We start from the raw sequence: 22,464 nt of genomic DNA on the forward strand, positions 1-22,464 counted from the left end.
GAACATTATGATCGAAGTTCTCCAAGTTTACCTTTTATTTAGAGTTGTTTCCTTGTGTGGGGCACAGTGGAACCTGACAATCTGAAGTAACGTGTAGAGACAAGTACGAGACTTGAAGTGTTTCACCTTATGTTATGAGGTGAAAAAAAATTAAAAAGTTGAAATGGTATAAGTACTTTAGCATGGCATTATATGCAATGCTCATAAAAAAAAAGCATGGATTAAATACATGAAAGCACTCATTTAGTATTTAAGAAGCAATCTAATTTACTTTGCAAGAGTAAACCCCCACAATTTATTTACCCTTAACAATATATCACAATATATCACAGTTTGTTTTAATTCTACACTTCTTATTGCTTAATTTTCAGCCAATAGAAGTTGATCCTTTTAAAAAGTATATAAACTAACAATGTCAAATTTTATGAAACAATCTATTAGACAAATAGCTTAAATCTCAGCCTATTTTTTCTTAACAGGCTGAGATTTATAAGCGTCCTTTGTGTGCAGGATGAGTCAGAAAAGCCTAAATTAATTTTGACTACTTGGAATTCTCCTCCTCTTCTTTTGATCACAAAGACCAAATGAAACTTGTCAGTTATTGAATAGATAAATTAAGAATTCATTCAATTCAGTACATCCCAGAGTGCAGTGGATGTATACATTATTATACATTTGACTTTGCTTGCTTTGTTTTTTCTTAGGTTCGCCATAAAGACTCAGATAGTGATGCTTTAATGAGTGATATTACCTCTCTAATTAAAGGCAAATACAAGAACCAGTCAGGTAATACACACTAATGTGCTTTGAAGCTAGAGTAATTTCTTCTCTGGTTTTGTTTTCAGTTCACATATTAACATAGAAAGCAGCCACTTTGTAACAATGATGTATGTGCCACAGGCATTGTGTATGTGTTCTCTCAGAAGGATGCTGAGATGGTGTCTTCTGAACTCAAAAAACGTGACATCTCAGCATATCCTTATCATGCCAATATGGACCCAGAAGACAAGTCGCAAGTTCACTGCAGATGGACTTCAAACAAAATCCAGGTGATAAACTTGATTGATCTTACAAAAAAACTGTTGTTTTACTAATTACATGTACATATTAATACATGCATGTTTTATCATTTTGAATTTTACTGTTGAGTGATACTGTTTCTTTGGGATAAATTAGCTGATCTGTTTTATATATTTTAGAGGTCCAAAGACCCATTTGATTGTGGGAGTCATAACTGAGCATTTGGCTGAAATATCTGTATTGGCATTCAGGTTGTGGTTGCCACGGTGGCGTTTGGCATGGGCATTGACAAACCAGATGTCAGGTTTGTTATCCACCACACCATGAGCAAGTCCGTTGAGAACTACTACCAAGAGAGTGGGCGTGCAGGTACACATCATCATTAAGGGGTGCCCTGATGAAACAGCCTTAGTTTCCTTCATTTTGAGGAATTGGCCAACACTAGCATGACAAACCAATCTTATCTGTCTGTGCCTGGGGTGGTAAACCAGTTCAGCATTAAGAGCCAAATTAAGCTCTTTGTCACTAGAAAGAACCATGTAGCAATTTCAAGATTAGCTGTGCACCACATTGCTGAAACATTTTTTTTTCCCTACACCTTTAGTGGAACTCAAGGAAGTTTTTATTTTTTAACAGTGCCTTCAGGTTTAGTTTGTATTCTGTTATAGCTACTTTTATGTACAGTATGTTATCAAGAACAGGACAATGATTAGACTTAACTTGTTTAAGTAGAGTAAAAACTTATTCATACAGTGATTTGATTTTCACTCCACTTGAAAGTTTTTTCTGGGCTGTCGCTACACGGACAGCCACAACTCAAAGAGTCAGAGGAAACAACTTATGGTCCTGGTGTGGCCTAGCCAGTTTCCAGACCTGAATCCAATAGAAAATCTTTGGAGGGAGCTTAAAGTCTGTGTGGCCCAGCGACAGCGACTTTAAGCTCCCTCCAAAGATTTTCTATTGGATTCAGGTCTGGAAACTGGCTAGGCCACTCCAGGACCTTAAGGTGTTTCCTACGGAGCCACTCTTTAGTTGCCCTGGCTGTCCGTGTGGCCCAGCGACAGCCCCGAAACCTGAAGGCTCTGGAGGAGATCTGTATGGAGGAGTGGGCCAAAATCCCTGCTGCAGTGTGTGCAAACCTGGTCAAGAACTACAGGAAACGTCTGATCTCTGTAATTGCAAACAAAGGTTTCTGTACCAAATATTAAGTTTCATTTTTCTGGTGTATCAAATACTTATTTCACACAATAAAATGGAAATTAATTATTTAAAAATCATACATTGTATTTTTCTGGATTTTTGTTTTAGATTCCATCACTCACGGTTGAAGAGTACCTATGATAAAAATTACAGTCTTCTTCAAGCTTTGCAAGTGGGAAAACCTGAAAAATCATCAGTTGTATCAAATATTTGTTCTCCCCACTGTATATGTACAGAAAATGTTTGTCTTTGTCTGCCAAACTGTCGGATGTGGAAGCGTCTCATGCAGGACATTTTTGAAACATGTAGGGCAATTTACTCACGTGGGTCAGATGTGTATCTATTTGAGAGTATTGTGGTGACCTCTAATGTTTGCATATTTTACACTGTACTTAAAACATTACATCCCAAGATCATCACTGGACTCATTTAGCCCTCTTTAAAACCTTCCTGGATAGACACCTGCTCAGTAGTCTTAAGAAGGCCTTTATTATAAACATTAATATTCAAACTCTAATACATTTGAATATTTTGAATGTGATGCACTAACTTAAAACTCACTCAAAGGTTAAACATCATTATTCATTTAAACTCTAAAAGGAGTCTTTATTTCTGATTTTTCTGACTTCTGTTCTATTTATTTTGCAGTAGAAAAATTGCTCCATATCTCAAGTACATAATCCTGCTACTCTCCACATCACCACAGTGCACACGTTAAAGATTGCATTATTGTGACCAGAACCAGTTTGCTTTTCTTAGTGGCAGATTCTTAGCGGCACCAGAACCTACTGCGCAAACTCTTACATAATGTTTGCTTGTATTTTGTTTTTATACTGGTGGGAATGAACCACAGTCTTCTGAGCTTGGATGTGGCATGAAGTGCACTGACTTGAAATAATGCAGCCAATAGAAATACAAGGATCTGTTGAGGAAAGCTGTTGCCATGGACGCAGATTTTAATCCTAAATGATTCAACTCCCATCTATCAACTAAAGTCTCCCAGACTGACAACTACTGCAGACTTGTAGCACAAGGCAGCACTGCTTTTGCCAGTGCTACCTTCAGGGAGCGTGGAAAATTTCAGTATAAAAGAGGCACACAGGATCCGTCAGAGTTGCTGCTCAAGAGTTGCAGGTTTGCCAGTCCTGGAATATGCAAAGATCTCAAAATCAGCCACTGTCCTCTTTGCTCTGCCGTGAGAGAGGACTGACTGTCCTGCCCTCTAGGTCACATCTGCATGTATGCAGCTGACAATGGTCAATACACTGTTGTAGCAACTTTTTAGAAAAAAAATTGGTGTCAGCCAAATATCTTAATTAAAAGATCAGTGATCAGTTAGAAAGATCCAATCGGTGCATCCTAATCCTCATACATTTAAGTTCTAATAGCAGATTCAGTGCTCATTCGTTCTTTGAAATACATAATGTTATTCCGAGTCTTCAGGTCGAGATGATCTTCCAGCAGACTGCATCGTATATTTTGGCTTTGCTGATATCTTCAAGATCAGCACCATGGTGGTCATGGAAAATGCCGGCTACCAGAAGCTGCTGCAAATGGTCTCCTACTGCCAGATTGTTGACAGGTAACAAGCTACATGATTAATCTCTGGTTCATCCTGTGGTTAGAAGTTATCCGATTGTTGGCTGTGTGAAGGTGTCGGCGCTCTCTCATGGCTGTCCACTTTGAAGAGGTGTGGGACAATGAAAGATGTAACCAAATGTGTGATACATGCTGCCATGAAAAAGGTTTGTATGTATAGCATACTTATACCTTGAATTTAGAAATATTTTCATTGTGAGTGTGTGTAGATTATAAGCATCAGCTTTATACTCCTTCAGGCTACACTAGTGTGGACATTACCCAGCATGCAAGACAAGTGGTGCTAATTGTTGAGCAAGCAGGGTTCATGAAAGAAAAAGTGACCCCTCTGAAGCTGGTGGAGACATGGATGGGGAGGGGCCCAGCAAAGCTCAGGAAGATGATCCAGACTACGGCACTGTCTCGGCTGCAGGCTGAATCTGTGATCGTCTCTTTGCTACTTCAAGGATATCTCAGGTGACTCATCCTCTTTCTGTGTTAAACTTTGGTTACAGGGGCTACTAAAACTTTCTAACTTCCTTTTGCTTATTCTGACTGAAATGATTTGTGAAGGAGGGTAGGTCTGACATTTTGCAGTTATTTTCCTTATTTACATTAGTTTTAGTTCAAATAAATAAATAAAACGAGAATTTACGTTAGTACATTGTTGTGATGGCAAAATGAAGCAAGTGGAATTATTAAAATTTTCCCACCAATTTTAAAACTAGGGAGCAGCTTCCCCATGGTACAGTGATGCAAATGTTTATGGTCACTTTATACTTTGGTTTTTAGAGCAATGGTTCGTAAACTATTTATAACATATATCACATCAATGCCAGGATTACCATTCCTACCATAATGATAGTACAAGAACAGAACATGTACTTCATATTTTGTTGTATTATCTCAAGTAAACAAAAGAGGGAAAAAACGTTACCAATACTTTATAAGTTGCACAGCAGAGTATCTGGTTTGAAGTTATTACAGCCTTGATTAGTCTAATAATTAATGACTCTGAATAATGAGGGTTTATTTTATTTTTAATTTTTAAAAGCTAGCCCCAAATGGTCCACAATATAAAAAAGTAATGAAAATGTTACATTAGAACTATTTTTTTCTTCTTGACCTGGGAAGAAAGGAAGAAGACTAAGTAGTCTTCTTCTGCAATGCAGCATATTTAGTCTTCTTCCCATTTGGGAAGAAGACTAAATATGCTGCATTGTTTTTTGTCTCAATTGAAGTTTTTTTTGTTTTTTTTTTTTTTTAGTAAACCTATGCTGTTTATACTCTAAGTTTATAACATAGTTTTGCTGCCTCTGAAAGTTTTAAACCTGTTGACTCTTCATTTTGAAGGCACAGGTTAAATTTTGAAGTATTCAGGCTAAAGCAATAAAATGATAATAATTAATGTAAGATTAACAATATAATATATAAAAGATTTGATGTAATGGGAATCATTACATCAAATGACTCACATTTGATGTAATGAAATGGGAATAATTTCATTCCCATTTCTTAATTACAGCAGCTCATTCAACTAGCCTTCTGGTTCCATCTTACTAGAACTTTTTAAAGATGAGCCCTCTTTAAGCCACGTTGGCCTTTCAGTTATGAGTTGGTCAAGCTGCCCATGTTGCACTGTAATGTTCAGGTCTAGCTGGTCACAATAAGACTCTAACTTCCATTTCAGCCATCTATAAAAACAGCTCTGTTGGCTTCTGTGTTGAATTTAGAGAGGATTACACCTTCACGCCATATACCACCTACTTCTATATGAAGCTTGGCCGCAAAGCTCCTCTGCTAAAGAAGGAGACTCACACAATCCATATGAACATGTGGGCAGCTGGAGACGGACCTTCTTTGGTGAGTGTTTAGTTTAAAAGGGGATGTTTAACTAAAAAGGGAGGGATTTAAGTTAACTACAAATTCTTTGAAAGTTCTCCCATCCTCCAGGTTCTGAAAAGTTATTCTCACTTCTCATAAAATTTGGTCTGGATGGAGTTTCAGAAAACATTCTTTTATTCAGGCTGGGCAACAAGGCTGTTTTAGAATGCTGCCAAGGTCTGTATGGTTAGAAATGGGCCAATTACCTCTCAAGTGTACAAAGGTCTGCAAGTATGTCTGACGCTTAGAGTAACACATTACTCTCCCACCGTCACATATTGCTCTTTTCCATCACTTTCCAGAAAACACAAGTATTTCAAATTATACAAATCAAAACTGAAAGAGCACCACTCTTATTAAGCTAACACATTTTCAGAACTGCTGTTTATGTGTTATGAATTTTCTTGGTGCCATTATCAGGTGAGTTGTATTAATATTTTGGCATTTGTACTAATATAGACAATATTCAAGAATTTGAAAATTTATGAAGCCCTGGTGAACTTGGGGGGAATAACAAGGAGCTATTGGCCTACCGCCCATCAATTCACACCCCCTGTCATATAGGACTATGTATTAACTGCTATTTGCACACCCTAACCCACATCCTTGTAAATCTGGCCCTGTGTGTAGATGCCAAATGGGGTAGATGGCTTGTTGAAGTTAGAATTGAACTGAACTCATCAAAATAGAGGAGGAAAGGATTTAAATTACTTTGGACATGGCAGGATTGTTGGTGTAAGATGTTAATGTCAATGTCAAATTTATTTATATAGCACTTTAAAAACAGGTGTAAAACTGCACCAAAGATTTGTATAAGAACAACAATAACATAAATTGATAAAAACAGAGTATCAAAACACTACTTCAAATAAATGCCCCAAAGAATAAAAATGAGTTTTGAGAAGCGATTTAAAATGATCCAGGCTGTGGGCAGATCTAATTTGGAAAGGTAAATTGTTCCATAGAATAGGAGCAACAACAGAAGAAGCCCGATCTCCTTTCCTCTTAAGTCGGGTCCCAGGAACTGTCAGTAATAGCTGATTATTTGATCATAGGGTTCTGGATACAGACTGAAATTTTAAAAGGTCCCGAACGCAAGGGGGAGCTAACCCATTTCAAACTTTATAAGTTAATAAAAGAATCTTAAAATCTTTTTGATAAAAGACGGGCAGCAACTGTAAAGAGGCCAGTATAGATCTTATATGGTTATGATTCCTGGTTCCTGTAAGAAGCTGTGCTACTGTGTTCTGGATCATTTGAGGTCACTGCATCTGTGATTTATCCATGCCTTTATATAATAAATTGCAATAATCCAATCGAGATGTATTGAAGGTATGGATAAGTCCTTCAAAGTCCTTAAAACAAAAATAAGATTTAATTTTTGCTAAAATCCACAGGTGATAAAAGCTTGATTTAACGACAGAGCTAACTTGTTTATCTAGCTTTAAACAACTATCAAAAGTAAAACCAAGATTCCTAGCAGAGGTCTGACAAAACCAAGCTAAAAAAACAAGAATCAGATCTGGATTTGTAGTGTGAAGACTTTGACCAAATAATATAACTTGTGTTTTACTTTGATTGAGGTGAAAAATTTTTTGTTTCATCCAAGATTTGACTTCAACTAAACAATCTATCAATAGCTAAAGAGATTCATTTTTACCATTTTGTAGTTTAAAGGGCATATAAATCTGGACGTCATCCGCAAAGCAATGAAAAGAAATGTTACATTTATGGACAATCTGACCAAGAGGCAATAATACAAAATAAACAAAATGTGACCTAAAATTAAGCCTTGGGAAATGCTGTACTTCAAAGGTTTGGCCCCAGAACAGCATTGTTCAAGATGAACTGAGAAAGTTTTGTTTTCTAAATAAGATTTAAACCATTCAAATACTGGGCCTCTCAGGCCAACACAATGTTTTAATCTACATAAGAGAATCTGATGATCTACAGTGTCAAATGCTGCTCTCAGATCTAGAAGTAATAAAATTGTAACATTGCCTAAATAAACTGTTGAAAAATATCATTATACACTCGAAGCAAAGCTGTTTCAGTGATCTGAGCAGCTTTAAACCCAGACTGAAATTTCTCAGTTATATTTTTGCAGTAGATCAGAAGATAGGGTAATCTTCTGATCTACTGCAATTTTCACAGTCAACCATTTCCGCTCTCCAGCAGAATGAAAATCTGTGGATAATGGAAACCGGGAAAAGGCAACAGTATCTCAAACCAACCAAGCTATGTGAAATACTGCTTCTGTTTCTGGGAGACATACAGGTTTTGCAGGAAGGCTGATTGCTGCTAAACACCTCCTTAGCATAGCAGATGATCCGCTGCTGTCTGTTTCTGTCCTTAGCAGTGGCTAAGGACTGTAATGGAAGAGGTGAGGATGGACTCAATGGGGGTATTGAAGTGTATCATTGTCTTTAGCTGGTTGAATTTTTTCAGTTGCTACAGGAGGTCACACAAGATGACGGGGGAAGGTGGGACTCTTCCTGAAGTCTTCGACTATTTCCTTCGTCTTATCAGCATCCTCCCACATGTAGATGGATTTAACTGCCTCAGCGATGAGTCCAGTGAGGGTGTGTCCTTTCCCCAGTGCTGGTTTTTTGACACTTAGAAGTGACTTTTATCAGACTTACATTATACTTCCTGTCAGACAGGATGTCTGTTTATTTATTTATTTATTCATTCATTCATTCATTCATTCATTCATGTATTTTTTGAATCAAAAAAGATTTGGTGACCTCCACATGATCCCGATTCTGCTGATACTGTCCCTGTAATGGAAATTGTATTTTATTAATTTATAGCTGTACCTCCATCCATCCATTTCCTGTTCACCCTTGTCCCATAGAGGTGTCAGGAGGGTTGCTGGTTCCTCTCCAGCTACGTTCCGGGCAAGAGGCGGGGTCACACTGGACAGGTCACCAGTCTGTCGCAGGGCAACACAGAGACATACAGGACACACAACTATTCACACACACACTCACACCTAGGGAGAATTTAGAGAGACCAATTAACCTGACAGTCATGTTTTTGGACTGTGGGAGGAAGCCGGAGAACCCGGAGAGAACCCACGCATGCACAGGGAGAACATGCAACCTCCATGCAGAAAGACCCCGGGCCGGGAATTGAACCCAGGACCTTCTTGCTGCAAGGCAACAGCTCTACCAACTGCGCCACTGTGCAGCCCTATAGCTGTACCTATTATACATAACACTACACTTTTATATTACTCAGCCGTTATTTGCATAGCACACTTTAATGTTACCATAGTCTCTTTAATATAATGTTCATAGATCACAACATTTTCTGGCAATATTTACTGTTTTAATATAATTTTTAAGGACAGAGGATTCTTAAAGTTACACATGGAAACTAAAGATGTTCCATAGTGCTAGCCCACTGACCCAAGGATAAAGAGAGATTAGAGTCAGTAGCCTAGAGGCATTGTAGCACAGACATTAACAGGAGCTGGATACTTTCTCATAAAATGAATGAAGCAACCCTGGGCATGGGTATGGTTGTACCATCCTAGAAAAGAGGAATGGCCCAGAATTCCTGTAAAGTATTGAGAAAAGTTTGAGGAAGGAAAACCACAACGTTTAACCCAAAACATGCAGTTCAAATGTAATGCTACCAAAGACTTAGAAAATGTATGCAAACTTCTGATTTTGTAGACATAATTAAACAAGACTCTGATATACACTTTCTCATATTATTATGGCAAATAAATAAGAGAAATACATCTAGCAAATAGAAACAATTCTGATAATTTTATCTGACCTTTAAACAATTGGTTTGGTTTTATTTAACTTGAGACAGTTTATGTGTCTTTGTATTAGGTGTATGTAAACTTCTGGAGCTGGGTGGAGTCTGTCATTAAGAATAAGAATGTGGTGTTCTTGCAGTGTTCTTTTGGTTCACTCTGTAGCTATGGACCGTCTCAAATAAAGACTTTTGTTAATGACTTGCAGGCAAAACCTGCAACTGGCAAGGGAAAATCCAAGGAGGAAAAGAGATCAGTTCAAAGCTCTGGAGACTCCCATGTGTCCAAGAAAGTCAAGACAAGGCTTTCCTAGTCCCCTCAACCCCTACAAACCCAGAAGACAAGTCAATAAAGTACAGTCCATCATTCTATGCTCTGTTCTCTTCTGCTGCTATTGGCATGGCACCACCCTGATGATTGTGCTTGATGTTTTAAACTGAATGTTGGAGGTTGGTTTGGTATGAAGGTACTTCTTGTCTAATATTAACAAGTTAAATCAGTAAAATCATTTTCACCAGCAGGCTTGGACAATGCATAGAGAAAAACTGACCTCCGTCCACTGCAAATAGGTGGCTAAATTGTTATTCCTTTTTAAGTGTCCAACCTCCGGAAACATAAACTCATCATGCCTGGACATGTTTCCTTTGTATGAACAAATTAAGACATTACAGTAAGCTTTAGAATTCTTCTTAGCAGTATAGACACTGGGAGCAGTCTATCAAACGTTATGGATGTCGTGATTGTAGTTTCCTGGCTAATTCTCAATCTTTAAAAAGTCTGACCTGTCAATTTTGATTTTGGCTAATATCAATGACTTTTCCGAAAAGCTGTTAACTTCGCAACAGTGGGGTGAGTATTGTTAACTGCACATGTACAGACATGACCTAGTGTGGGGGGTCTCTTACTGTAGTCTCTCACTTTTGTGTTGGCAGGCAAGACTAGTGGATAGGATCAGTTTCTAATGTATCGGCTGATCAATCTCCCAAAATGAAGGAAATCGGGGCAGATTTATTGGTGCACCCCTACCAAATATGCAACAAATTGATTTGACCACATCTTTTCATCTTCATTTTCATCTTTTCATCTTCTCACATTTTTTCATCAGACCAAAAACTATTTGAAGCAATTGTGGATCAGACAGCAAAGCTCAGGTCATTCTAGCTTCTCTGGTAGGCAGTTCTTTCACACAGCAGACTAGAAACATTCCAGCTAATTTTCAGCTTTGCAAGAAAATGATTCAAGTTTGTACCTACCTAGTGGCAGATGGGATTCTGAAATTAAACTATGATGCAGCTCTATATAGCAGTGACTCAATTTGCAGTGAATATAACTTAACTAGGAGTTGCGCCAACTAGTCGACTAAGATATGGTTAATATAAACTAATATTACACCGCTAATACACAGCTTCATTCTCAAATAATATTGTTACCAACATGCTCTATCTATTTAAAAAAAAAGAGTGTTATTAAACTAAAATATTTTAAGTACAGGGATGGTTATAAAGCCAAGTATAAATAAAATAAATAAAACCTACCTTAATCTTTGACAAAATAAAATGGATGAAACAAAACTTCCACAGGTAGAATGTATTGATAAGAAATGAGTAAGCAGTATGTGACATAGCATCGATGTGTGCATGCACATTACCGCAAGGTCGGACAGATTCACGGATAGCACAGAAAGTTAGAACACTGGTTAAAAAAAAAAAAAAAAAAAAAACAACAGGTGGAACAGCAAAATAATATGTGTCAGTGCCCCAGGACTTTTCATGCATCCAACATTAGGACAGAATGGGGCATAATGGTGAAAAAATATTTCAATAAGTATTGGGAATTTTGAAAGGAGTTAAAACATTAAATATAGGAATTATGAAATTATAAATGTAAAGAAAGAATTTTTCTCATTCCAACTTATCAGTCATCGTCCAAGCCTAATATTTATTTCCTGTATCATACGTCATATGCCACTAATATTTCATCTCATTATCACATAACTAGTCAGTATGTGCTCGGTAAGTACACTTGTGAAACCTACCGTTGCTGCTTGATGCTTTAGAAAACTCTGAATGAAAGTGATCTGTATTATTTTCTTTTTTATGCTCGTTTTCATATTGAGCCCTTTTTTGTTGCTAATGTTCTATATTTTACTGATACAGGACAAATCAGCTACTCGATGAGGAAGAGGTCTGTGTGAGCCCTGATCCCCCTGCCATTAAGAATAGATGTTCCCCACAAAAAAAGAGAAAAATTGAAGCTGAGGAAACGAGCTAAAACAATTCAAACAGAGGGAGCACAAAAGCAGCCTGCTCAGACAGGGAGAGGAAAAAGGATAAGAGGAGGCCATTCATGTCCCACAGCGTCGCTGTAGAAATTAATGTGGATGTAAGTGATGGAACAAAGCTTAATCAAATTATATCTGTCTCCAAGCTGAACTCAGCTAGCTCTTTAAGGGCAAGGAGTAAACAACTTCACCTCCACACTCCTTATAGTGTCATACAGACTGATGGAACTGTATTCTGACTGACTCTATGGGCTACATTATTACTCAACATGCACTCCTCCATTCTGGCATCTGTCTTAAATTTAAATTTAGCACTTAGGATTTTTGTGTTTTTTTTAGTATTTTTAGCTCTTAGATATTTTACTTGATCTGGTAATTGTGTTAATTTAGTAATCTTGTGTTTTGTAATATATTGTGTGAACTGTAATGTATGTTGTGTGTAATGTCTTAAGCTGCTGGGACCTTGAATTTTCCCTAGGGGATTAATAAAGTATTCATCTTCATCTTCACCTTCATCATGTGAAAATCATCAGAGCAGCTGGTCAGAATTTTCAGAGACAGCCCTTCCCTCACTGTGTCCTGCTCTCCCTCACAGGTTTCACTAAAGTGAAATGCTTCAGAAAAGCATTTCACTTAAGTTTCTTGCTTAAAGAGTAAATCAGTGCTGTCATAGGAACAAACTCCTTCACATTTTCTTTTGAGAATAGAAAGACATTTAATTTAGTTTATAGACCACATTCTGATACGGTGGTCCGTGCTCGAAGCTGGCATCTCAATAGCCATGAAGACTACACAGCTTCTGTGACTTTAGGCTTATTGTTTCTTTAGTTTCCAAATTGATTTGTATCCTATCATCCTGTGACATTTCACTGAGTTTTTTTTTTTTCAATAAAATTTTCATTGATGTGATAAAAGATATTTTTTTAAAAACTGTCTTCCACTGACAATATTTCTTCATAAAAGTTGAAGCATTTTTTCATAAAAGATAAAAGCCCCCGTAGTTTTAGGCCTACCATCTCTGAGGAAACCTTCAGAGGGATAAGATAATCCCACTGAATAAGTTGTCTTATTTCTGATCCCACTTAATAAGATTTTTTTTTTCTTTGATGGCCTTTTTGGTGTAACAGGTTAGGAGCACATTTCTCAAGTTATCATTTCTAAATTGGATTTTTTACATATATATATTACGTATAATTACATTACATATAACATATTTACATAAGTTCTGAATCTGGATTTCCACCTGAACTCTAATCTTTACTATCGCTGTGATACAGTGTTGGGATATGTGTTATTGTATAAATATATTCTCTTCATAAGTCTCAGAAACCAGACTCACCACTAGTGTATGTTCAATGCACGTTCCCGTCTGTTGCGCGCTCTCGTCATGACCACGTCGCCATTTTGATTCGAAATTTATGACTTGAGTTTTTCCTGCCTTGCTTGCTAAACTTAGCCGCGCGTTGAATATCTTTAGTGAGTCCAAATCATACCTTGTATATATGCAATAATACGTATCGCTGTTAATGTAAAGGAGCTATTAATGTGTAAAAGTTGAGGATTTAATTGATTCCAAATCTATATTTGACTAACGTTAGCTAAGTTGATCTAGTTCATGTTAGCCCTGTGCTGTCTCAGACTGAACCATTTTCAAAACAAACCACTCACAAGCTAACGAATGCTAGCCAGTTATGCTAGCTAACTATTAGCTGGATAGCTTGTGACCTAGAACACTCTGCTTATGGATAAAACCCTCTAAAGTTTAACAGAGAAGTAAGGGACAACACTAGACTTTCAGCCAAAGGTAAGTCTGTGCGTAAACATCTTCATTTAACGTAGTTAACCAACGAATGCTAGACTGGTACGGTAACGATAAAGTTGAATCCAAGTTTGGAAGCTAAGTTTGCTAACTTCGCTCAACAGTCAGTGGCTAGTTAGCTTACATGCTAATCAGAAGAATGAGGAACTAATTAAGAGGAGTTTGATCATTCGTTTTAGAAAGGGCATTAATTTTGTATATAGGCTGATAATAATATTGCTCAGTAGGTCAGATTTTCTTGAAAAGTCTGTTCAGGTGTTGAGATCAATTGTTGCTATGTAACATAACATAATAGCTAAGTTTTGTTGGACTGGTAAAGTTGCTGCTGTTGAGTGTGGTAGATTTTCCCTTTGCAGTGATTCAGATGATAATGGTTTGACTTTTTTTCTTTGGTGTATTGCCACTAATGTGAAAACCAGTAGGAAGACGTTTGTTTTTGCACACGGTCTGACTCGGCTGAGGCCAGAACGAACTCCGCTTTTCTTGACCGTGTACAGGAATAAAGTAAACATTAGCTTTCTCAAGCGAAAGTTCAGTCCGCGGCGTTGATTTCGGATTATTGTTTTGAGATTGGAGTTCATTGATTTTCATCTGGTGCTGTCTGCTACCGGTGGCTCACTTGGTTTGAAGTAAACAGAAATCTGAGCTCCTACACAAAGTCAGTTGATGTGCATTTCATGCCAGAGGCTAAGCAAGGCGATTTTACATTTAGTTTTTTTCCGAACATCTGCTTATTTGTTGGTTTTATTTAAACCTATAGTTAAAGTGACACGTCTCTTGTCACAAAATATCCTGAAAGGTAAATACACATTTTTGTCATTCACTGCATAGGAACATTACTATATAGATTTTATATACACCACCAGTTTAGCGCACCCCATTGTCATTCCATGCACATCCATGTTGATAATCTAAGCATATATATTTTATACTTATGTACTACTGGGTATGTGTATTAGTAACAATAATAATACATTTACTGTGTGTCATTAGTATCTAATTGTGCAGATGAATGTAAAATGTTTCCTAATCTTCACATTTATTGTATATTATTTTCCAAAACTGTGGTAATAGTGTAGGTAATTATTACTTGGTTTTAAATTATTTTGATCCATATCCCTTTTTGGTCAGTTATTGCATATGGAATTTGACAGATTATTACTAGAGGTGCACCAGTAAGCCTATTTCTGTTTGATACAAATTTATGGTTTTTGGGTTTTTCTTTTCTATTTTTTTATGTTTTACCTACTAATTTGGATTATTGTTTTCTAAGAACTGTAACAAAAAAAAGCAAGCATACTTTAGGAACTTTAATAGAAGACATAGTTTTGAATCTAACAGAAAACAAAAAGAATTATGAGATTATGCCACTGATGCATAAAACTGATTTCCCCACATTTTTCATTACACAACCTGCTGGTCACAGATCAGAGCGGATAAAGAGTAAACTGTCTAATTGTGATCTTTAGTCTATCGAATCACTAATCAAGATCCCTGGTCAACCCACTCCAAACAAACTTCTCCTGATAGCTATTCTTTAATATAGTAATATAACCACAATAGCTTACAATAAACTGTGGATTAGCTGTGCCTCAGCAGGAACAGCAATCAGAAAAATACGAGTTTGATTCCAGCTTTCTCCCCATCCACATGTTAAAGTGACTTAAAACAAGTATTTTAACCCCAAGTTGCTTACTGATCTGCATTGATGTGTGAGTATGTGAATGAGACTAGTGGTCAATGTGAGTAGAGAAGCACTAAATAAGTTCAGTACATTTTTTGCCTTTTTGACCAGGGATGTCCAACTCTGGTTTTTGAGTGCTGGAAACTTGCAAGTTTTAGATATGCCCCTGGGCATTTTTACACTGCATGGCACAAGGGTTCGGGTTTTGGCGTCTTTGCATTTGCCTTTATAGAAGAGTTGCACCACAGTCTCTGAAACCCTGAGATCTGTACTTCTCAGCCACTGATTGGTTCATTCTTGCTGTGGTGACTGCTCATTCTCTCCTCTAGCCTGTTACTGTGTTTTGCTAAGAGTGGTCTTTTTTTTTTTTGTTTGTTTGTTTTCTTTAATGTCTTTGATGGATTCCATCAGTTGCTCCTGTTGTCTGGTCCAATGACAAGGTAAATGTTTAACGAGCAGGTAGATATAGAGTGAAAATAGTCTCAAAATATCTGTGTGTGTGTAAAAGTATCTGTGTGTGTGTGTGTGTGTGTGTGTAAAAGCATTTGTGCGTGTGTAAAAATATCTGTGTATGTGTAATACTGAATTTGTAAACCTTAAAAATAAACCTCTTACAGCTACAAATGTTGAAAAAGTATGCAGAAGTCACTGCGTACATCAGACTATCCGGTTACGAGTGCACAAGTATTTTTGAGACTTGCTTTTACATGCTAGTAGAAAGCTGGGTTATCTGAGTTTTTCACTTAGTCTAGTGTTATGTTAGTTTGGTGGACAAGTGTATATCTCAGCACTTCCTTGTAATATCCCCAAAATTATTTATAGACATATTGTGCATTTTTGAGCGGTGCAGGAGACTAAGTGGTCTAAAAAACGACCTCTGGGTGGCGGAATGGTTTGCTGGCTGGAAAAACAGGCAGGCAAACCAAGAAGTGAGACAGAGCGTCCCGATGGTCTGCCCTCTGAAGTAAGTAGAAGCTAAACCTGCAGGCTTTGCTCTCCTATTATAATGAAACATGGAGTAATTATAAATAATTTCAGTTTACGTTTTATATGTCTGGTACTCTGCCCTCATATGTTTCTGTTAGCAGAAGCTAATGTTTAAGTGAGCTATGCTACTTTAGTTGTTTGCAGCTAAGTCTGTGTATTTTTAGTGTCACACTCAGCACAGTTTGAGTCTTTAATCCATAAAAATATCTCTGGGTGGTTCTTACATTATCTGTTTTGCTCAACAGGTTCCAATCAAATTCCTAAGTCATGTTACTGACTGATGTTTGTATTTATAGTTTGATGCATTCTGATTAGCCTTTTACTTTATTCACTAATTGAATGTAATTAAATGAAATAAATTGCCTTTTAGGCCTGTCACGATAACAAATTCTGCTGAGCAATTAATTGTCTCAAAAATGATTGGGATAAACGATAATATTGTTTGAAGACCTTTGTACACTGATTTAATGGAAATGATGTAATAATGCATGTGATTTCCTGCCAAAGATAGATACATTTATTTTCAAAAGAACACTTAGCACTGGAACTGATAAAATAAACAGAACAACCGAAAACAAAAATAAAATGGATTCTCAGTCTCCATTAACAAAAATGTATTTGAATAAAAACATCAAAGTGTAAATAAATACTGCATTCAACCAAAAGAGTGCAGCTTATAAAGTCTGTATGCCATATTGCCCTTCAGTAATCATTAGATTTAAATAGAGAAGATGGGCACATCAGACTACCTACATTTTCCCCTTACGACAATCGTAGAACGTTGATCGTTCTAAGATTTCATAACACATCATCTTATATTGTCTGGTGTGTTACGGTAGATTGTCGTGGCCGCTCCGATCTAAAGCAGGGGTTTTCTGACTGGGAGCGTTAACGCAGCCTGTTGAATGTGACAGGTAGCCAATCAGAAAGCCCGGATTTTCCTCTGTGCTTTCTGAGGGGAAATTACAGAGGGGAATCCCAAACAGCTGACACAGTGCATCCTGAAGTCCAACGGACATTGGAGATAATATGTGGAAACAACATTAATGTTTATAAAACATTTCGTGCAAATAATATAGAAATGAGGAGGGGAGGAGTTGGAGCGAAATTGCTACGTATTTGATGAACCCGGTAGCTTTTCAGTTGTCAACGTGACATAAATAGATTCTAATGATTTTCATTCAGTCAGGAATGACACTAGAGCCACATGCATTGCAGATAGATTGTAGTAAAGCATTGATTAATGCCTGGTTTCAAAATTAGTTAACTGGACTTGTAGCCATTATTTTGTGCCCATTGTTGGACACTACGCAGCATGATCGAACCCGATCGAACCGTTATACCTAAGATTTCTGTCGGCTTATGTGTGATTTCTCAGGTTTTGAAAATGGGCCGACAGCTCTAAGATCGTGTAGTATGCGCTGGGCATTATACTAAGGAAATGAGGAAGGGAGGGTCAGTGGAGAGCAGCGGAGTTGAGCCTTTTTTCATTTAGTGTCAACAGAAAAAGGCCGGAAGAGACGATAAAGCCGATAATTAAAATGACGTCGATAGTTTTAATTTATTGTACGATTAATTGATTTATTGTTTATCGCGACATGCCTATTGCCTTTTGATTATAATTTGTTAAATTATAATCATTTATTAAATGTGTATAAATAACATTTTATATTTATCTCTACACAGGACGAAACGGCTAACTGATGGATTGGGTCTCATGTTATTTTACTTTCTGGAGGATCAGGTCCTTTCAGATCTCATCAACCCTCTGATCTGATGGAGCTGCTGGAGGAAAACACTGATCCTCTAACAGGGATCCTCAGATCCAGTCATCAATGTCTGGTGTCTTGCAACATTTATATTTGCCCTGGTCCAGCACACCTGAATTAAATGGCTGCTTAGGACAGTCAAGTTCTCCAGGGTTGTGCTCATGATTTGACTCAGGTGCATTAAAGAAGAGACATCTAAAGGTTGGAGGACACTGACCCTCCTGAACTGGAGTTAAAGCCCTGCTGTACAATTTTCACTCAATTGTAAATTGTAATTTACTTGCATACAGTGGAAACGTTACCTGTGTTGAAGTACGGTAGATGTGAAGTATTCATAGTGTCTTTACTTTAAAACGTTTTTGGTTTCCATTTGTTGAAAGTAAATTATAAACATTTCGCCATAGTTTGAACACTGCTTTATGAAAGAAAAAAAGTTTGATGTCACAAATAGATGATTTTAATAGAGGCATTATTCGATTTATACTGTAGAAAGAAGAAGATGACAAAAGTGTTTCCTGAATTAACTTTAATGTTCATTTCACTGCACACAAAGGACAGATTAAATATTTAAGATTGGAACAAATCTGTTGAATTTTTAACAAAATAGGTCCAGATTAACATTAATGGTTTCACAGGAACTTAAAAATTAACAATTAAATGTCTTAAAACTTACATGAATGTTCAAATATTTACTATAATCAATTATCAAAAGAAAACACCATAGAGCTGTGTATTCAAAGACGACCAAGGACAGTCTACAGATTAAGGATAAACTATAATGTCTACCAACAGAGCATGTTAACTATTGTGGTTGTTTGAAAGGAATCTTGGCCCAGTTGATGGTTCAGTTTGAAGCTTGAGGTTTTGGTGTTGAACCTCCCAGACTCTCAGCTGTTGCAGATTGTCTGAAGATGCAAAAAAAAAGTATAAATATACAGTTATTGTTAGAAAAAAATTATGTTGATTTTCCTGAACAGCTGATGCACACAAACCGGACTTTGACAGAATATTACTAAACCTGAAAATGACTTGAATCATAAGAATGTATGTAGAAATTTTTCTTTTTATTTTGATCAAATGTTTATGCATTAAACATTTTGCTGTGGAGGCTATTTTTGCAGTGGTGCTTTAAATAAATGCATAAAATATTTATTTTCTTATGTATGTGTTTATTAGCTGTTAATTGTGTCAAAATATCAATTGAGAAAGAAATGTACTGCTTAAACCATCTGAATACATTTTACCATCTACATTAATCAACTTGAAATGAAGACAAACAGGAACAGCAGGTTTTTCCTGGTTTGCAGATGAGGCATATGTTTGTTTAAGGGCTGATGAAATGGGGTATCTGTGGATTTCAGAGATGCAGACACAAACACGGTTTAATTTGAAGATTTTGTAGGATGTGTGAATAGGTCTGTCACGATGAAAAATTTTACTGTATGCTAAATTGTTCCAGAAGTTCTCAACAAACGATAATATTGTTCTTTTGAGACTATTTTTCTAAGTAATATAATGATAATATAATATAATTTAAGTAATATAATGATAATGATAAAATAATAATGCAAGAACACATTCTCAAAGGTCATTAAACTTTAAATTCTAATGAACGTTTAACACTGGAACTGGAAGACATTTTTAATATCCAAAATAAATAACTAATAAATTTTGAAGTCTTTGTAAACAAAACTGTCTTTCAAAATAAGGGCTAGTCGAGACCAAAGTACCAAACTGAAGACTTTTATCACCCAGTTTTTGGTATAAAGAGAGAAAAATGATAAATCAGGCCAATGAAAATTATTTGAGTTTGTTTTAATTTGTCATCCGATTAATTGATTTATTGATTATTGTGACAGGCCTATGTGTGAACATTAGACTAAATCCTTAAATATGTCGAGAAGTCAACATAAATGCAGTAGCTTTCAGATTGTTCTGGTGAATTAAGTCTAGCAGCAGACGATGTTACTGCAGGAGCAGGTCTTCCTTCAATACTGGTGAAGCAGCAAAATACGGTTTCAGTGATGGTGACCAACATCCATGACTGCCATAATCTCCTGAAGATGCTTTCCGACTTCGGGATCATAAAACTAGATCAACCTGGGTTAAAATTAAGACTGAAGATAGACTTATTAAACTGTGCTGAGGGTGACACTAAAAATACACGGACTTTGCTGCGAACAGCTAAAGTAGCATAGCTCAGATAAACACTAGCTCCCGCTAACAGAAACATATGAGGAAGGCAGAGTACCAGACATATAAAACGTAATCTGAAATTATTTAAAATTACTCCATGTCTCATTATAATCGGAGAGCAAAATCTGCAGGTTTAGCTTCTACTTACTTCAAAGGGCAGACCACCGGGACGCTCCGTCTCACTTGGTTTGCCTGCCTGTTTTTCCAGCCAGCAAACCATTCCGCCACCCAGTGGTCGTTTTTTAGACCACTTAGTCTCCTGTACCGCTCAAAAATACACAATATGTCTATAAATAATTTTGGGATATTATAAGGAAGTGCTGAGATATACAGTTTTTCACCAAACTTAACATTTGCCACTTCAGCACAAGCACAGTGAGAAACGTTAGAGGATAACTAGAAAATTCCTGAAGAAATTTAACTGGGGCCTGCCAAAGTGTGCCCGTCGGTTTGGACCCAGCATTCTGATGCTAACAATTAGCATCAATGCTAAAGAAAGCTGCAATGTAATCAATAGCCTGTGGAGAATCACAAGAATGTTAAGTAAGCTGGACATTCAACATTCAGTATGATAAAGCAAGTGTATTAGCTAAAATGAGCAAATATGCTAATGTAAGCATAAATACTTTCAGTAGCATGTGGGGTATCATTAGAATGTTTACTGTCATTTACTTACTCCATTAAGTATACTAAACATGACTAATAAGTATGAAAAATAGAAAATAGCTTATTTAAGCTAAAAGGCTAATGCTAATGAACTGCCTTGCTGTGCAAACAGATAATGCAGAATGATATCATTGCACCGCCTCTGGCGGTGCACTGTCCAGAGGGGCATATTGAGGCTTTTAATTTGAAATTTGCAGTAAGCTTCATATTAAATGCCCACACTAATCCAATGTGTAAGAGTGCTTTGGATAAACCAGTCACATAAAGCCAAAAAGAGCAATTAGATGATGTAAAAATTGCCAAGGCTTTTATTTTGAAATTTTTGTTACGCTTCATTTGAAAGGGTCAAAGTCATCCCATGTGTAACAGTCATTGGATTAAATCAGTCATATAGTTTTAACTGAACTACTAGTTAGAACTACAGTGATGCGTATTTGTAGTCTTCAGCAGCTCTCCCTGCTCTGGGTTCCGTTGCCATGGTAAATAATCCTCTCTGCCAGCTGTGAGTGAGACATCCAGGGGGAGACAATTCTCTGTTCAAACCATAATACATATTGACGTGCTGTCTTCACTTTAAAAGAGATCACGGACGTATCTACAAAATGAAGTTTGAATGGCGTTTCTACATAAGGTTATGACGACACAGAAAATCCTCAAAAATAGGGTATTTTCAGGATTTACGACCTAATTTAGAGATGCACCTGGTGAGCTCGTTAGTGATTTTGGGGTCGTTTTTTTGGTTTTACGTCGCCCAGGTAACACCAAAGCCCACCAAAAGTAAAAGCTCCAATGCGGGTTCGAGCCGCACGTTTTGATACCACTTTTATGGGTGGGCTCGCAGCGGTACGAGCCGCATTAACGGTAACGGAAGATTAAAATATAATATATAAATAAAGAGACATTCTATTGGGTGTAGAACAATAGGTGCCTGCCATGCAATGCATGGAGGCAGTGACTGACTTGCTTCGCAAGTCAGTCACTGCTCTCCTTATGCATTGCTATGGGCAGGCCCCAATAAAGAAACATTCTATTGGGTGTAGAACAATAGGTGCCTGCCATGCAATGCATAGAGGCAGTGCATAGAGGCACTGCTCTCCTTATGCATTGCTATGGGCAGGCCCCAATAATAAAGAAACATTCTATTGGGTGTAGAACAATAGGTGCCTGCCATGCAATGCATGGAGGCAGTGACTGACTTGCTTCGCAAGTCAGTCACTGCTCTCCTTATGCATTGCTATGGGCAGGCCCCAATGAATCAGCTAAAATTAGCCAAAATGCTAATGTTAGCATGAATGCTGTCAGTAGCATGTGGGGCATCGCTAGCATGTTGTCTATACCTGACTTACACCATTCAGTATACTAAACATGGCTAATAAGTAAGAAAAATAGCTAATAGCTTATTTAAGATAAAATGCTAATGCTAATGAACAGTTCCCTAACCTGAGAGAAAAAGATAATGCAGAATGATATCATTGCACCGCCTGCGGCGGTGCATTATTCACAGGGGCATATTGAGGCTTTTATTTTAAAATTTTCAGTAAGCTTAATAATAAATGCCCACACTAATCCAATGTGTAAGAGTGGTTTGGAGAAACCAGTCACATAAAG

General features: G+C 37.1%; 2 protein-coding genes across 6 annotated transcripts in view; both read left to right on the forward strand.

Moving 5' to 3' along the window:
* The window catches only part of recql (RecQ helicase-like), a 28,394-nt gene extending 16,144 nt beyond the window's left edge, over positions 1-12,250 (forward strand). For 3 of the 4 annotated variants that reach the window (XM_044107574.1, XM_044107576.1, XM_044107575.1), the window contains exons 9-17: positions 705-786; positions 901-1,049; positions 1,272-1,389; positions 3,664-3,802; positions 3,874-3,965; positions 4,059-4,275; positions 5,532-5,661; positions 9,663-9,807; positions 11,611-12,250. In XM_044107574.1, coding sequence (XP_043963509.1) covers positions 705-786; positions 901-1,049; positions 1,272-1,389; positions 3,664-3,802; positions 3,874-3,965; positions 4,059-4,275; positions 5,532-5,661; positions 9,663-9,767 — 1,032 coding nt within the window. In that variant the 3' untranslated portion in view covers positions 9,768-9,807; positions 11,611-12,250. Of the gene's footprint in view, positions 1-704; positions 787-900; positions 1,050-1,271; positions 1,390-3,663; positions 3,803-3,873; positions 3,966-4,058; positions 4,276-5,531; positions 5,662-8,130; positions 9,808-11,610 lie in introns of all 4 variants that reach the window. The other variant, XR_006369732.1, reaches the window with a different exon arrangement.
* An 866-nt stretch (positions 12,251-13,116) lies between these two features.
* The window catches only part of ppp6r2a (protein phosphatase 6, regulatory subunit 2a), a 44,921-nt gene continuing 35,573 nt past the window's right edge, over positions 13,117-22,464 (forward strand). For both annotated transcript variants that reach the window (XM_044107573.1, XM_044107572.1), the window contains exon 1: positions 13,117-13,539. The gene's annotated coding sequence lies outside the window, so the exon portion shown is untranslated. The remainder of the gene's footprint in view (positions 13,540-22,464) is intronic.

Source organism: Gambusia affinis, linkage group LG23, assembly GCF_019740435.1.
Source record: "Gambusia affinis linkage group LG23, SWU_Gaff_1.0, whole genome shotgun sequence".
Taxonomy (NCBI): Eukaryota; Metazoa; Chordata; class Actinopteri; order Cyprinodontiformes; family Poeciliidae; genus Gambusia; species Gambusia affinis.